Genomic DNA, 17,736 nt, shown 5'->3' with positions numbered 1-17,736 from the left:
AGAATACCTCTACCGGACACACAACCTTCAAACACCCTGGATCTCCCTTTGTTAGATCTATCCATAACTGAGGCATCTCCAGTCTGCCCCTACCAGGCCAGGAACGGCAGTATTTACACAGACACTATCAAGGATCTAGAAAAAATACTAGAACTAAACTGACTAAAGCGGAGAGAGAAGTCCTTCAGCCTACTCTCATAGAACATAGCTGGATGGAGAAACAAAATGGCAGACCAGGAGTTTCTCAACTTTCTAAGAAACTTTGATTATATCGCCCTGCAAGAGACATGGTCTACAGATCACATCTATCTAAGTAGCTTCATGGCATCTACCTTGGCTGCCTTCAAAATAAAAACCACTGGGCGTAACCAAGCAGGTCTGACACTTTTGTTCAAAAATGAACATTTACCTTATACATCTGAACTTCCATCCTGCCCACCAATTGCCCAGGCCCTACTGCTCCAATCTGTTGACCCTACAATTGTACTAATCAATGTCTATCTGCCACCAAGGGAGAGCTCTGGAGATCTCCAACACCAATGGGACCAACTAATCAACTACACGCTCAAATTGGAAAAACTTCACCCTTCAGCTGAATTTCTAATAGTGGGCGACTTCAATGCCAGAATTGGACCCAACCACTCACTATTAGCAGATGCCTTGGGATTCGATTCGGAGTCTGTTTTGCCAACCCTACTGTGTCAACCCAGACAATCGAAAGATACCAAATTTAATAAAGCAGCCATCTTGCTGACGGAATACTGTATCGCCCATGACAAATGTATTCTGAATGGCCTAACATATCTACAAGACTCTGACAAATTCACCTTTATTAATGTTAATGGGGAAAGTGTTATCGACTATGGGCTGTGCTCCCCTTAGCTGGTGGCTAAAACAAACTCATTCCAGGTCAAACCAAGAACAGAAAGCGATCACATGCCAATTCAAATGTCTGTTAACCTCAACACGGTAGAAACAACTTCAACTGAACACATACAGGATCCGAATCTTAAATTTAAAAAAATCAAATGGTCTACTCAGACCGCAGAAAAAGCGAATCTCATGATCAACACCACAGTTCTGCGACTACTGCACAGAGACCTGCAAGAAGCCAAGTCTCCAGAGAAAGCTCTCCATGCCTACAAATCTATCATAGAACAATTCTACTCTTTAGTGCAACCATCCAGAGCAAAGTCTCACAGACCACTTACCTGGTTTGATCAAGAATGCTTCAAGAAAAAGGACCTACGTCAGAAATTTCATTATGCAAGACAGAAAGAAGACTACCACAGCTGGCAGGAATATTATTACACTAAATCAACTTATAGCAAACTGATTTCGTTGAAAAACTACTCTGATCAGAAATGGGCATCACTTCTGACCGCGGCAAAATCCAATGACGCCAGAGAATTCTGGAACTGTGTGACAAAAGTTTTACAACGCCCTGATAGAACATCAAGTCCAAACATCTCCGAATCAATATGGGTCCAGCATTATACCAATGTATTCAACGACTATTCACAGCCTTTGGATAATAATAACAATGTAATTTCATCCTCCAACCCAGCTTGGCCTCCAGTTGATACTGAAGAAATTTTACCACTAATAAATTCACTGAAAAAACACAAATCTCCTGGCCCTGTGGTTGCCAAATTCTGTGCTATAATTTATAAAGTTCGTCAAAGTCTTGTTATGTGAATTCCCAAAGAAATTATTAAATTTAACCTGCAAATACTGCGCAAATGGATATTGTATTCTATTTTACTACAAACCAGTTTAAATGTTTCTTTTTAAACTACTATGCTATAACCTATATAGTTTAAGTTACCTTCTGAAATATCTTTGTACTGATGGTTTTAACTTTCTATTGGCGAAATGCCGCAATAAATTTTACTACTACTACTATTAGTGAACTACTAACAATTAGTAAACTTTTAGTAGAATTCTACATCATGTCTAGTCAGTCATATTGTGTTAGAAGTTATTTTAATATGTGGATAAATACAACTATAAGTGGTGAACTAAAGAATTATAAGATTTTAGTTTTAAAAATATTAAGATGATCATTAACACATTCTATATTATCTTTTTAAATATTGCTAATACTTATATTTACCATTGAGATTTTTTTTTTTCCTTTTACTGGGCAAAGTAATGTTTACTGTTTTATCTGCAAAGGTGGTCATGGCTTGATTCCTTCTATATTATTTGTAGTAATCTCACCTTTTGTAATAGTGTGTATATATTCTGTTTTTATTATTGTTACAAAATAAAACCTGTGTATCTCATATTTGTATTTTATGCATGCCTGTCAATGAGTCTTTACTCAACGGAGGTAAGCCCATCCGTGAACCTCTAAGAATCACTACCCAATACACTAGCAGTAGAAAAGAGCAAAGAGTCCAGTAGCACCTTAAAGGCTAACAAAACATCTGGTAGGGGATGAGCTGCCGTGAGCCACAGCTTACTACTTCAGATACAGCTAGAATGTGATTCCATCTGCCCTTATGTAGACCAGCGAATTAGACACAATGGCAATGGAAATGTCAAAAGCAAGTAAATGACATTAGTAGGTGTGATTGGATTAGGTGTGATATGCAGAGGGGTAGTGGGCGTGGAGAAATTAGCATTGGTAACGAGACAGGAATCCCAGATCTATGTAGAGTCCAGGAGAATGCATAGTCTTGAGCTTCATTAATCGTTGTGATTCAGCAGTGTCTCTTTCTAATCTCCCTTTGAATTCCCTTTGTAAGAGAACTTTGTAAGAGAACCCTTTTTAAAAAAACTGCTACCATTCAATCAAAGGGAAAAACTACTTTGTCATTGCAATCCCCCCACACAAGGCTTCTCTTTCAGAAAAAAAAGACTTAACTAGGTATTTGCCAGCAAATAAAATGCATTAGAACAGTAAAGAGTATCAAACAGCAGCTTTAACTTAGAATATTTTGACTATCTAATAAGGCTAATGGACTGAACACAGTCTAGGTGCTAAAGATAAAACATAAGAACATAAGAAAGGCCCTGCTGGATCAGACCAAGGCCCATCAAGTCCAGCAGTCTGTTCACACAGTGGCCAACCAGGTGCCTCCAGGAAGCCACAAACAAGACGACTGCAGCAGCACCATCCTGCCTGTGTTCCACAGCACCTAAGATAATAGGCATGCTCCTCTGATACTAGAGAGAATAGGTATGCAGCATGACTAGTATCCTTTCTAACTAATAGCTGTGAATACCCCTCTCCTCCATGAATATGTCCACTCCCCTCTTAAAGCCCTCCAAGCTGGCAGCCATCACCACATCCTGGGGCAGGGAGTTCCACAATTTAACTATGCATTGCGTGAAAAATGCTTCCTTTTATCTGTTTTGAATCTCTTGCCCTCCAGCGTTAGCAGATGACCCCGTGTTCTAGTATTATGGGAGAGGGAGAAAAACTTCTCCCTGTCCACTCTCTCCAAACCATGCATAATGTTATAGACCTCTATCATGTCTCCCCTTAGCTGTCTTCTTTCCAAGCTAAACAGCCCTAAGCGTCCTAACCGCTCCCCATAGGACAGTTGCTCTAGTCCCCTAATCATTTTGGTTGCTCTTTTCTGCACCTTCTCAAGCTCTGTAATATCCTTTTTTAGGTGTGGTGACCAGAACTGTACACAGTATTCCAAGTGTGGTCTCACCATAGATTTGTACAAGGGCAGCATGATATCAGCAGTTTTATTCTCTATTCCTCGTCTAATTATGGCCAGCATGGAATTTGCCTTTTTTACAGCAGCCGCACACTGGGTTGACATCTTCATTGAGCTATCCACTATCACCTCAAGATCCCTTTCTTGGTCTGTCGCTGCCAGCACAGATCCCATCAGTGTATATGAGAAGATGGGATTTTTTGCCCCAATTTGCATCACTTTACACTTGCTCACATTGAATCTCATTTGCCATTTTAATGCCCATTCTTCCAGTACGCAGAGATGCTTCTGGAGCTCTTCACAGTCCAATTTTGTTTTAACCACCCTAAATAATTTGGTGTCATCTGCAAACTTGGCTACTTCACTGTTTAACCCCAACTCCAGGTCATTGATGAACAGGTTGAAAAGCACCGGCCCCAACACAGATCCCTGAGCTACCCCACTGCTCACTTCTCGCCATTGTGAGAACTGACCATTGATTCCTACTCTCTGCTTCCTATTTTTCAGCCAGCTCTCAATCCATAAGAGGACTTGTCCTCTTATCCCATGACTATGAAGTTTGCTTAGCAGTCTTCGGTGGGGGACTTTGTCAAAAGCTTTTTGGAAATCCAAATACACAATATCCACAGGCTCATTCCTGTCCACATGCTTATTGACGCTTTCAAAAAACTCTAATAGGTTAGTGAGCCAGGACCTACCCTTACAGAAGCCATGTTGGGTTTTGCCCAGAAGACCTTGCCCTTCTATATGCTTGACAATTCTATCTTTAATAATGCTTTCCACTAATTTACCCAGAACAGACGTTAAGCTAACTGACCTGTAATTTCCTGGGTCCCCCCTGGAACCTTTTTTATAAATGGGTGTTACATTGGCCATTCTCCAGTCCACTGGTACAGAGGCTGATCGAAGGAACATATTACATATCTTTGTTAGAAGTTCAGCAATTTCCCATCTGAGTTGTTGAAGAACTCTAGGATGAATACCGTCTGGTCCGTGACTTGTTAGTTTGCAGTTTGTCTAAACGTTCTAGGACTTCCTGCCTTGTTACCACTATTTGCCTCAGTTCCTCATTTTCCCCTCTCCAAAATCTCTGTTCAGGAGAAGGAATCTGCCCTGTATCTTCAACAGTGAAGACAGATGAGAAGAATTCATTTAGTTTTTCAGCAATCGCTTTATCCTCCCTTAGAGTTCCTTTACTCCCATTGTCATCCAATGGTCCAACCGCTTCCCTAGCTGGTTTCCTACTCCTAATATACTTAAAGAATTTCTTACTGTTTGTTTTGATGTGTTTAGCAATAAGCCCCTCAAAATCTTTTTTTGCATCTCTAATTATCTGCTTGCATTTCCTTTGTGCAAGTTTGTGTTTGCTTCTGTTCGCCTCGTTTGGGCAAACCTTCCAGTCTCTGAAGGAGACCTAGTCTAATGGGAATTCATGACTGTAGCATCCTCTAAGTGGGATCACTACTGCAAGAATCACTCTTGCAAATACTCTTCCTTAGACTATGCATGCTGTCTTGAAAACACACTCCACAAGACAAGTTTAGTGGATGGATATAACGCCTGTAAACCATAGGAACTAAAATCACGGTATCAAAATAAACTGAAGTGATTTTGCTTCAGTTGCATTGCTACATAGAGTTTTCGCTTATAAGAACATTTAAATGTTACAGGACTGTTTATGGATACGCTTAAATTAAACCAATTTCATCTATTTTAAGTATACAAGTCATCTTGTTGTATAGACCATGTAGTTCAGCATGATGCACCCCAAAATAAACACCTGAATCGCAGTGCACGTGTCAGTGACCATCTTCAGAGACAGGATAGAAAATAAATTGAAATCACAGATACAAGAATTATTCAGGGTTTAGTATTTAGGGTATACCACAGTAGCTCTCAGCTTCAGCACATCTGGGAAAGATCCATACACTGAGAGGCACAATCAGTCATGCTAGAAAGGTCGGGGCTTGCTGGACCTTTACTTTGACTCAGTCTAATATAAGGCTACGGTAGTTCCCTATATTCTGTGACCATCAGTGCCATCTATACTACATACTGGACATTCTTTTATTCCTTTCAACAGGGGAGTTCTGGGTGAGGGGAATACACACCAGCAAATGCCAGCAGTACGTGGTGCTGGTGATGTCACCACAGGACAGTGACATCCTCTAGTGAACACATGAAGTTGCCTTATGCTGAATCAGTCCCTCAGTCCATCAAAGTCAGTATCATCTACTCAGACCAGCAGCGGCTCTCCAGGGTCTCAGGCAGCAGTCTTTCACATCACCTACTTGCCTAGTCCCTTTAACTGGAGATGCCGGGGACTGAACCTGGAACCTTCTGCATGCCAAGCAGATGCTCTACCACTGAGCCACAGCCCCTCCCAGATGTCACCCAGAACACAAACACAAATAGCACATTTGCCAGATCAATTTTATACTTGAATTTTGTACTTTTAACCAATATGGGACTAATGAATGGTTAAAAGTGCAAATGGCCATATGGAGCTTTTAAAACTAAATGGGGTCATCTGACAAAAGGGACAAGATGATGGCTGAGCCAGCGTTTGATTTGCTGTTTACAGGTCTGTTGTTTTAACTGTAAAGCTAGGACAAATCTGGTTCCCCCTGCAGCTGAGCCGAGCCACATGGTCTTTCTTCACAACTGTCTGTTTTCCCCATTAGTCCTGGCCTTTATTGTGGTGCGAAAGTACACTATGTGATCATGAGGGTGTTCCCCTTGTTTCAAATTGTACTAAATAAAACTGCAAGTGAACATAATTTAGGAAAGGAAGACCAAGCTTCGGTGTGACAGTGGCACAGGAGAGCCAAGATGCTATTTATTGCTCCTGCAGGACTCTTAAGAGCTAGCTAGACCTTGCAACAAGTAGTTCATAGAAGGATGCCTTGGTTCTTACCGTGAAGGCTCTTTCTCTTCCGAGGCGAAGGGCATCTTATGATTGGGTGTTTTCCCGCTGCTTCCAGGAGGCAGGACCAAAGGAAACTTCCTGTCTCCTTGGCGGGAAGACTGCCCACTATCCTCAGTTATTGGCTTGCCTAGCTTCTAGAGAATTGCTAAACAAACAGTGAGAGGAGTACACAGGTAAGGAAGGAAACAGGAGTGTTTAAAAACATTGAACGGTGAACCTAAATGACCCCGGTTACATGGTAACTGGGCCGCCAACGGGCGGTCAAAAACTTGAGGACTACTGGTTCATTCGCACTGGTTGAGTGCTAAGAAGTCAGGTATCGGCCGTGTGAGCCTCGTGTCTTTTCCTGGTCCATTGATTAATAAAGCAAGGAGCGACCTGGTCTTCAGAAGTGTAGGAATTCCATTTGGGTGGGCCAGATGCCCTTCGCCTCGGAAGAGAAAGAGCCTTCACGGTAAGAACCAAGGCATCCTTCTCCTCCGAGGCAAGGGCATCTTATGATTGGGACCTTCTAGAGCTCCCAGAGAGGGTGGGTCAGACTTCTTCCAGCACGTGTTGAAGGACCCTACGTCCAAAGGCCGCCTGAGCAGATGACCAGGTGTTAATCCTGTAGTGCTTGATGAATGTGTTAATGGTGGACCAGGTGGCCGCACGGCAAATTTCGTCAAGCGAGGCCTGTCGGCTGAACGCCGCTGAGGTTGCTGAACTGCGAAGGGAATGAGCGGTGATTCCTGTTGGAGGAGTGACCTTGGCAGCTTTGTAGGCTTCAACAATGCACCTACGCAGAGTGTAGCTTATGGAGGCGGGCGACATTCTTAACCCCTTGTTGGGATTGGAAATATTAATAAACATCGAGTCGGACTTCCTGAATTCTTCTGTCCTATCGATGTAGATGCGGATAGCCCTGCGAAGATCCAGGGTGTGCCATGATCTTTCTGCTTGACAAGAAGGTTTTGGGCAAAAGGATGGCAGAGAAATGTCTTGGGCTCTGTGGAAGGAGGAGTTTACTTTTGGAAGGAAGGCTGGATCCAGCCTTAAGACGACCTTATCTTTATGGAATGTACATAAGCCCTTGTGGATTGAAAGGGCTCTGAGCTCCGAAACTCTGCGGGCCGAGGTGATAGCCGTCAAAAATAGTACCTTCATCTGAAGGAACTGAAGGGGAACCTGCCGCAAGGGTTCGAATGGAGCTGAGGTGAGGGCCTTTAATACTAGGTTCAGCTTCCAGGTGGGTAAGCGGTGGATGGTCGGAGGGCATATGTGGGTGACACCTTTTAGGAAGGCAGAGATGTCCCTGTGCTGAGAGGTAGGAACGCCCTCAACAGAAGGGACGACCGTGGAGATGGCCGCGATCTGACGCTTGAGAGTTGAGGCTGATAACTTCAGTCTTACGCCCTCCTGCAGAAACTCCAAGATTCCGATAACTCCTGGGTTTAAGGGGTTTATTTTCTTTCTCTGTCCCCATCTGACGAAGGCCTTCCAGGATGCAATGTATATACGTCGCGTCGAAGGTTTGCGAGCTTCTAGGATGGTGCCCACCACCTCTTGTGAGTATCCACATGCTAGGAGTCTTGAGCGCTCAAGAGCCAAGCGGTCAAGCAAAACCACTGGGGCTTTGGATGCGTCAGAGGGCCCTGCTGAAGCATGGTTGGGGTGGTTGGGATCCTCCAGGGTTCGCGAATGGAGAGACTTCGGAGAGCCGCGAACCAGGGTCTGCGTGGCCAAAAGGGAGCCACTAGAAGAACCGTGGCCCTCTCCTGTCGAATCTTGCGCAGGACTCTGGGAAGAATTGGAATCGGTGGGAAGGCGAACAGCAGTCCCTGAGGCCAGGGAAGGAGAAGTGCATCCGTTCCTTCTGCTCTTGGGTGGAAGTATCTGGAAAAGAACCGAGGGGTCTTGTGGTTGAAGGCCGACGCGAAAAGATCTATTTCGGGCTGTCCGAACCTGTCTGTGATGGCTTGGAAGGCCATCTGGTCCAAGGACCACTCTCCCTCTTCCACAGCTTGTCGGCTTAGCCAATCCGCTTGGGTGTTCAGAATTCCGCTGATGTGCTCCGCCTTTAACGATTGTACATTGGTCTGTGCCCACTTGAAAATCAGGGATGCCTCCTGGTGAAGGGCAGAGGACCTGGTCCCTCCCTGCTTGTTGATATACGCCTTCGTGGTCATGTTGTCCGAGCGTACGAGGACGTGATGGTGTTGAATGTCCCTTGTGAACACCCGCAATGCTAGCCTAACTGCCCGAAGCTCCAGGAGGTCAATATGGAACTTCTTTTCCTCCGCCGACCAGCGACCTTGCGCTACCTTGGAGTTGAGTCGCTCCCCAACCTTCCAGACTGGCGTCCGTGAAGACTTGAAGCGGATCTTCGTGGAGGTACTTCAGGGCCTTGCCGAGATTGGATGGATTGGTCCACCATTGGAGGCTGTGTTTCACTGAAAATGGCACTTGGATTAATTTGTGTGTCTTGTGGGTGATGTGACTTTGAAAAGGTCGGAGCAGCCACTGGAGGGGGTGAAGGTGGAATCTTGCCCATGGCACGATGTTTATGCATGAGACCATGTGACCCATGAGTTTTGCTAGCGCCTTCAGACTGGATCTTCTGTTCAGAATAGTGGCTCTGGCTAAGATGATTATCTTGTGGATTCTTTTCTGTGGCAGGGAAAGGCTGTTCGTGGTTGAGTTTATCTGGACTCCGAGGTGGATGATGATCTGGGAGGGTTCCAGAGAGCTTTTTTCCAAGTTGAGGATGTATCCGTGTTCCTGCAGGATCTGTGCCACTCTTGCGGTATCCGCCAGGGACTGGTACCGGGATTGCGCGCATATCAGGATGTCGTCCAGATAGGGGTGGACTTGGATAGACTCCTGTCTGAGGGTTGCCATGATGGTGATGAGGATCTTGGAGAAGACTCGGGGCGCTGAGGAAAGACCAAAGGGAAGTGCCCGGAACTGATAGTGTTCCTGGGCATATGTAAAGCGGAGGAATCGCCTGTGAATAGGATGGATAAGGATATGAAGGTAGGCTTCTTTTAGGGCCAGTGCCGTCATGTAGGTACCTGGTAGGAGAGATTCCACAATGGAACGCATTGTTTCCATTCGAAAGCGCTTTTTCAGGATTCTGCGATTGACAAATTTTAAATCCAAAATTGCTCTCCAGTCCCCATTTGCTTTGGGGACTGTAAAAAAGATGGAATACACTCCCTGAAACCTTTCCTGGGTTGGAACCTTCTCTATAGCTGCCAGCTGTTGAAGATGGAGAATGGCTTAGAGCGTTCTTTGATGTTTCTGCCTTTTGGCTGGTAGTGGGGAAGAAATGAAGCGGTCCGGGGGTGGGGTAGAAAATTCCAGGAGGTAACCCCGGGAGATAATTGGCATAGTCCAGTTGTCGGGGTTCGATTGTTGCCACCTTGTTGCGAACCCTTGTAGCCTTCCTCCGATGGGGGGGGGGAACTGGAGTCATTGGGTGTTAGGTTTGGCAAACTTGTCGGATTTATCCGACCGGGTTTGCTGACTCTGTCTGAGGAATCTTTTTTTAAAGAATTAGCTACAGCTAAGGAAGGTCGCTGCTCTCCGGAGCAAGGCAGGACTAAAACTGGGGATAGTGGGTGGTCTTCCCGCCAAGGAGTCAGGAAGTTTCCTTTGGTCCTGCCTCCTGGAAGCAGCGGGAAAACACCCAATCATAAGATGCCCTTGCCTCGGGGGAGAATCATAGAGTTGGAAGGGACAACCAGGGTCATCTAGTCCTACCCCCTGCACAATGCAGGAAATTCATAACTACCCCCCCACCCCCCAGTGACCCCCTACTCCATGCCCAGAAGATGGCCAAGATGTCCTCCCTCTCACGATCTGCCTACGGTCACAGAATCAGCATTGCTGACAGATGACCATCTAGCCTCTGGTTAAAAAACCTCCAGGGAAGGTTAGTTCAGCGAGATAAGAAGCATCCGACTACCTTCTCAGCAATCCAGTACCAATTGTCCATTATTTCTACTCTGAGATGCTGGATAAAATACTGCCAAGAGCCAACTTATTCATATGCTGAATTCCCAATTACCCATGTTGGTCTTATTTCCACACATCAGATATATCTTTTAAAAAATCTTATTTGGCTGCATTTGACACAAAGCATTAAAGAAATACCAGGCATTCCAAAGGAAATCTCTTATCCAGCTTTCTTACCAAAAAAAAAATCCTAAAGCAAAAAAATTAAATGGCTAAAATACACCATAAATATAGAAATATATCTTTAAAGAGATGTGTGCTAGAGTTCAAAACATCTTGTGTGAACACAGTGACAGTTTAAAAAGCAAGTAACAGTCAGAACACATTCAAGATCCACAACATATCAATATACACAAAACAAATTTTTTTCCAAAGATTTAGTATTATAAATATATCATCTTTGTCACAAAACACCTCAGTTGGGAAACAAAGTTTGACATTTTGGGAATAAAAGAGTGCATTTTCTCACCATACAAATTGTTTCTGAAAGTTCAGATTCCCGGTCTAAGGCACAATGATTTATGTCTCTCCATGGAGTTATTACTAATTAAAAAACAATGAAAGCAGCAACAATTTTTTTAAAAGGACAAACTTGAATCATTATGCAATTAAAAAATTAATCATATCTGGAATACCAGTCATTAATTTTGTTGACCTGTTTACATGCACATGGCAATTGCATAAGTACACTACTGCAGTTACCAGCCAGGTTCAGATACTAAACAAGGAAGACCTGCTGTGCCTGAACTTCCATGGCGCTACAAAAGCAAACCAAGAATAAACCACTTTAAGGCAACAGCATCACTATCTATTGGGCCACCTTCCACTCCCTTTGCCTTCAGTGGAAATTTTTGCCATTGCTGTTCATAAGTCACGGCTTGCAGTCTCTGTCCAGAGTTTTACAGCAGTGGTCAGGCCTTGCCAAAAGAAAAGGAGGGAGAGGAATGAACATCTGGCTATTAAGAGTAGAAAAGACAGATACAATATTCCAAGCAAATAAAAGTCCTTGTTTAAGGACATATTTTCCATATTCATTCTACCACCAGCAAAAACAAAATTCGTAGTGTCTGTATAGAAGATATTTTTGGTCATGACAACTCAGACATTAAAAATCAAATATAGTCTCTCTATAAACATGTAAATTGGTATCTTAGCCACACTTTAAAAAGGAGAAGAAGGTATTTGTCCATAAATGAAGTGTTGGATGGCACTGGAGACAAAACTTGAACGGGGGAGTTAGTGTAAACTGTCAGAGTTAATCAAGGCAATGTAGAAGGGAAATGAAGCTTGCACAAAAGGAAGCCCAAAAGAGAGGTCCACATCATTCGAACTCTGATAAAGTGCACGGTCTTCGAAATTCTTGCCCACGTTCATGGATCCACTTATTGGATACTACAGGGGGAAAAAGGCAGACTGTTATGCTCATCTATATTCAATCAATACTTATCAGCTTGACTTTTGTAATAGACTGTTTAGGTGCTGAAATGATTATTTGCAGAAATCTATCCTGAACTTGATAGGATACATCCCTTCATCCAAAAAAGAAGTATGAATCAATTTAGCATCCATATGCAATCTATGCTTTCAGTAACATCTGCCAACCTCACCAGCCTGCACTGAATGATGTAATACCTCACTGGCAGGACTTGCCTAAAACCAAATGCGATTTTTCTCTCCCTCTCCAAAGCTCTGCTCACAGCCTGAGTTCAATCCCGACAGAACCCGGTTTCAGGTAGCCGGCTCAAGGCTGACTCAGCCTTCCGTCCTTTCGAAGTTGGTAAAATGAGTACCCAGCTTGCTGGGGGTAAAACAACTGGAGAAGGCACTGGCAAACCACCCCGTAAACATGGTCTGCCTAGTACACGTTGTGATGTGACGTCACTCCATGGATCAGTAATGACCCAATGCTTGCACAGCGGACTGACTAGCTTTACCCTATCGCAAAATTCCCCTTTTTACTGGTTATTTCTTTGGGGGGGCTTTTATTGACATTGTGTTGCATACATAAAACACACTTAATTTCTCAGCTATGTCTATTCTGTCAAATCTCAATTTTCATATCACAGGACTGGAAAAGCTTAAGAGGAGGTGGGGAATACATACCCCATTTGTTTCCAACTAGTACTGGGCAGGCAGCATGCCTCGTGCTGTAGTCTCCTTCACCACTCGGGAAAAGGTTGTACCAAAATACAGCTGTCCCCTGGCAAAAGACAAAAGTATCAACTTATTATTTTTCCTCAATTTTCACTTCTAAAAATGTACAGCTAAGGCATGGCGCTCTATGGATGACAGCCAAAGGGAAGCTGCAAAGCCACTGATGGTTGCCATCTGCTGTGGTTTCCAAGTGCTTCTGATTGCTATGTTCCCCTCATCTCTTTCTTAGCTATTGCCTTTATGGCACTGAAACACAGAGGACAACTCTGGAAGCTCCCAGCATTAACACAAAAATACTCTCGTTATGTCCTTATTTCACTTTAGGTCATTCAGTGCATTTCATCCTTACAAGCCACAAAGCACCCCAATATTCAGCCCATGATGATTACCAGCTAATCTGCATCATCACTGGGGGAAACACTAGGGCTGTCACGATGCGTTGTATTACAAGGTGTTCTGCACTATAAAACCTACGGATTCTGTAATCCCAAAATGCCAAACGTGACCCTAAAATTTCAAACAAGCCCCACCCACCCCCAGTTTGTGAACTTCATTTTGTACTTTCCGTTTGAATTCATTTGGACATCACTGAAAGGAAAAAGGGGACTGGCAACTCAATTTTAAATAAAATAAAAAGAGAGAGAGAAACATACAGAAGCAGAGGGACAACTACTGGAGGCCAAGAGTTTGTTACAAATTGCTCATACTTCCAGGCTTGTCTTGGAAGCACTAAAGGCAAAAAAATCTGCTGACCTTTAAATAAAAAAAGCAGTAATATTGTCGAAGGCTTTCACGGTCAGAGTTCATTGGTTCTTGTAGGTTATCCGGGCTGTGTAACCGTGGTCTTGGAATTTTCTTTCCTGACGTTTCGCCAGCAACTGTGGCAGGCATCTTCAGAGTAGTAACACTGAAGGACAGTGTCTCTCAGTGTCAAGGGTGTAGGAAGAATAATATATAGTCAGAAAGGGGTTGGGTTTGAGCTGAGTATTGTCCTGCAAAAGTATTGTCCTGTAAGTATCAAGATAATGTGCTAATGAGGGTATGGTATGTTAATATGGAACCATTGTATCCTGAAGTGATCTGTTAATGTGTGTAATCCAAAACTAATCTGTATGGCTATTGTTGAATGTTGTCTTTGTCTGGAGGTTTTTCAGGGCAGGAAGCCAAGCCTTATTCATTCTTAAACTCTCCTCTTTTCTGTTAAAGTTGTGCTGATGTTTATGAATTTCAATGGCTTCTCTGTGCAATCTGACAAAATAGTTGGTAGAATTGTCCAGTCTTTCAGTGTCTTGGAGTATATACGATATACTCTGCAGGAGTATATCGTATACCTTGCAGCTGTGGAGAAGTTTACATCGGGACCACAAAACGCAGCATACAAACAAGGATAAAAGAACATGAAAGATACTGCAGACTTGGCCAACCTGAGAAATCAGCAGTGGCTGAACATGGACTGACACAAACAGGACACAGGGTCTTATTCCAAGACACTGAAAGACTGGACAATTCTACCAACTATTTTGTCAGATTGCACAGAGAAGCCATTGAAATTCATAAACATCAGCACAACTTTAACAGAAAAGAGGAGAGTTTAAGAATGAATAAGGCTTGGCTTCCTGCCCTGAAAAACCTCCAGACAAAGACAACATTCAACAATAGCCATACAGATTAGTTTTGGATTACACACATTAACAGATCACTTCAGGATACAATGGTTCCATATTAACATACCATACCCTCATTAGCACATTATCTTGATACTTACAGGACAATACTTTTGCAGGACAATACTCAGCTCAAACCCAACCCCTTTCTGACTATATATTATTCTTCCTACACCCTTGACACTGAGAGACACTGTCCTTCAGTGTTACTACTCTGAAGATGCCTGCCACAGTTGCTGGCGAAACGTCAGGAAAGAAAATTCCAAGACCACGGTTACACAGCCCGGATAACCTACAAGAACCAAAAAAAGCAGTTTTTGTCATTCTCAGGAATCCATGACTGCTTCCAAAATCTGCACTGGAAGCCTTACAGTATACTTTAGCACAGTTGTGGCCATCCGTATTTCTTACCCCTCCTAATTATAATCATCAAGTACACTTAGAATTGCTCCCTAAGTAGCTCTACTCAGAAGTAAAAGTCCCATTATATTGAGTAGGGCTTACTCCCAAGAAAATGTCCTTAGGATTGCACTCCTAGAGAGCAACCCTAAGCTGGTCTACTTAGATCATACTAAGATCTATTCAATGGGGCTTACTCCCAGGAAAGCTTTCTTTGGATTGTACTGCTAGCCTCTCTTCTGTGTGAAAGATCTGTAGTATTACATGTCAGTTTCAAAAAATGTTACCCGAACTAGGTTTTTAAACAGAAGAAACAGTATGCAATTCTACTTACTTTCCTTGGCCAAACGCTAGCTCCTACTTCAGGAAATACAGTCGCTCCCCCTGCTGACACATCACTCATCTGCAATATGGAAGACGTGATCCATTTAGATAAACAAAGTTTGGCCATGATCAAATATTAATCCCAAAAAGATCTACAGTAGTACTGAAAAACCGTCTGCCGCATATTTCCAAACATGGACCACTATAGCACAGTTTGTAGAGATCACAATCACTTTGCTGCTGAAATTTTGAAAATCAAGGCAGACCAAATTATCTAAAAAGAAACATCAGACCCATCCTCATACTAGACATCATGGGCCTAGTCAAACTGCCTTTAAAATCCGTTTGAGCAGCAGATTGCTAATGGATTTTTTGGTGTCAGTTCAGACACAACCGGTTTGGCTCCCGGCTGCTAGCGGATTTTTTTTTTCAGACAAAGCCGCTTGTGTCCCATTCACAACGCGAGGCTGAGCCGTTTTTTATGAAAACTGCTTTCAACCGTTTTTTGTTCTTCCATGCACCTCTGAATCACTCCAGTATGCTGTTTGAACTGCCTGGAGCGCTTTGGGAAGGACCGCAATTGTTTTCCTGCCTTTTTTGCCGATGCGGTCTTTTCCGGTTTTTTTTTTTTTTTGACGTTCTGAGATTTGTATTGTAGTGCTGTAGTGCTACAACGCAAATCTCAGAATGTTTTTTTTAAAAGCCAAAGAAGAACGCACCGGCAAAAAAGGCAGGAAAACAACTGCAGGGCTGTTTGAACTAACCAGAGTGCTTTTAGAGACGGCTCATAGAGAGATTGAAATGAGCTGTATGAACACCCATCTTTGTATCACTTTATTCCAAAACGGGCCAACAACGGATGACATCCGGTTTAGAACGGTAATCTGAATAGGGCCTATAAAACACTTCAGGACAGGCACAACTGACATTACAGTCTATGGAAATGACACACCAGTATACCGTAGAATATTCTGCACTCTCTCTTCTCCCTCTTAAGCCCTTTCTGCCTGCCCTGCATGACACCACTGGGTGGCCTGCTTGGATGCCACAGAGGGGCGGTGCTGGAATGGGACCACGGCCTCTGCCACTAGCACACTGGGGATCAGGGCAAACTTTCGCCCCAGGAACTAAATAATTGTTAGGCAGTCTAAATTCTAAACAGATGGCAGGCACAAACTGACTGACTGAGCAGTCCCTGAGCCTTGCATCACAAAGACAGAGAAGGTACAAAGCAGGATACATAGGCAGCCACACTCCCTCCTGAGTTGGTTTCAGAGGGTGGCCGAGTTGCTCTGCAGCAGAACAGTTAAAATAAAGTCCAGAAGCACTTGAGAGACCAACGAGATTTTTGGGGCATGAGCTTTTGCAAATCGAAGCTCCCTTTGTCAGATGATCTGTTGAAGGGAACTTTGGATCTCAAAAGCTCATACCCCAAAAATCTTGTTGGTCTCTCAAGTGCTACTGGACTCAACTCGTCGTTCCTCCTGAGCTGTACACTTTATTTTTAAAAAGAAAATAAATCAATAATCTAAAGAACTAGGGTGCCGTAAATACAACTGGCACAAAATGTAAAGGATCCAGCAGGGCCTTTCTTATGTTTTATGTCTTCAATACTCATCAACCATTCCACACCACAACACCCACCATGAAAATGCATTTTACTTACATAGAATAGCCATGTAGCAATTCTGTTGCCTGTGCCTAGTTCTTTAAAGGCATCTGGTTCATCTTTCTAAGTATAAATAACAAAATGAAGTATGACTATATATTTGATACACAGCCTCCAAGCTAGGACACAGACATTTGTGAACAAAATCATTTTCAGAAGTTATGAAATGGAAAGGGAAAAATTAGAAGATGTTATATGAAAAAAGAATCAAACATGTTATCCGTTAAGTCAAGTGATCAGTCATTTCAGCAGTTGAGTACAACAATGCAGAAAGTTCTTAGTGCCAAGTATGCTTCTGGTGCCTACTCAGCCATTACTAACTGGAGAGAAATCTCAAACCTGGCATTATGTTTAGATGACCCACCCTGATGCTGCAACTGGAAACCCACATTCTTCCTAAGAATGCCCAATCTATGGAACACAGTCTGGACCAAAACCACTGATGGAGAAGTAGGTGTGAATGAGACCCAAGAACCTTTCCTTGTTGAGATTTCTTCTGCACAACATTTGAGCAGGCCTCTAGACCAACAATTATAAGTGGGGGGGGGGGAAGATTTCTTAGAAGGTACATGAAGAATTCTTTCTGTAGTGTACTGCAAGTCTATGAGTTTCAGATGGCTTGCATTCAACTTCCTCAATCCTGTTTCTACTCAGTAGAGCAGTGGTTCCCAAACTTTTTGAGTCATGGAGCACTTTTCAGGAGAGAAACTCATCACGGAGCACTAATTTGCACCTAGCACCTATATACTAAATCGAATGAGAGTAGTATTTTTCTTTTCAATCTCTTCATGGAGCACTAGGAGATGTTTTGCGGAGCACCATGTGCTCCATGGAGCAGTTTGGGAACCTCTGCAGTAGAGGATACATCCAAGTATCAAACTGACAACAGTGATGCTACCTGAACAATTTGCTATCCTT

General features: G+C 43.3%; 1 protein-coding gene across 4 annotated transcripts in view; it reads right to left on the bottom strand.

Moving 5' to 3' along the window:
* Nucleotides 1-11,669: 11,669 nt before the first annotated feature.
* The window catches only part of P4HA1 (prolyl 4-hydroxylase subunit alpha 1), a 29,788-nt gene continuing 23,721 nt past the window's right edge, over nt 11,670-17,736 (bottom strand). For 2 of the 4 annotated variants that reach the window (XM_056849764.1, XM_056849765.1), the window contains exons 11-14: nt 16,816-16,881; nt 15,160-15,228; nt 12,712-12,808; nt 11,670-12,000 (exon numbers count right to left, since the gene is read on the bottom strand). In XM_056849764.1, the coding sequence (XP_056705742.1) occupies nt 11,930-12,000; nt 12,712-12,808; nt 15,160-15,228; nt 16,816-16,881 (303 nt within the window). In that variant the 3' untranslated portion in view covers nt 11,670-11,929. The remainder of the gene's footprint in view (nt 12,001-12,711; nt 12,809-15,159; nt 15,229-16,815; nt 16,882-17,736) is intronic. The other 2 variants (XM_056849767.1, XM_056849766.1) reach the window with 1 other exon arrangement.

This window comes from Euleptes europaea, chromosome 5 (assembly GCF_029931775.1).
Source record: "Euleptes europaea isolate rEulEur1 chromosome 5, rEulEur1.hap1, whole genome shotgun sequence".
NCBI classification, from domain to species: Eukaryota; Metazoa; Chordata; class Lepidosauria; order Squamata; family Sphaerodactylidae; genus Euleptes; species Euleptes europaea.
The sequence above is the reverse complement of the archived record's forward strand: the minus strand, read 5'-3'. Positions and strand labels throughout refer to the sequence as shown.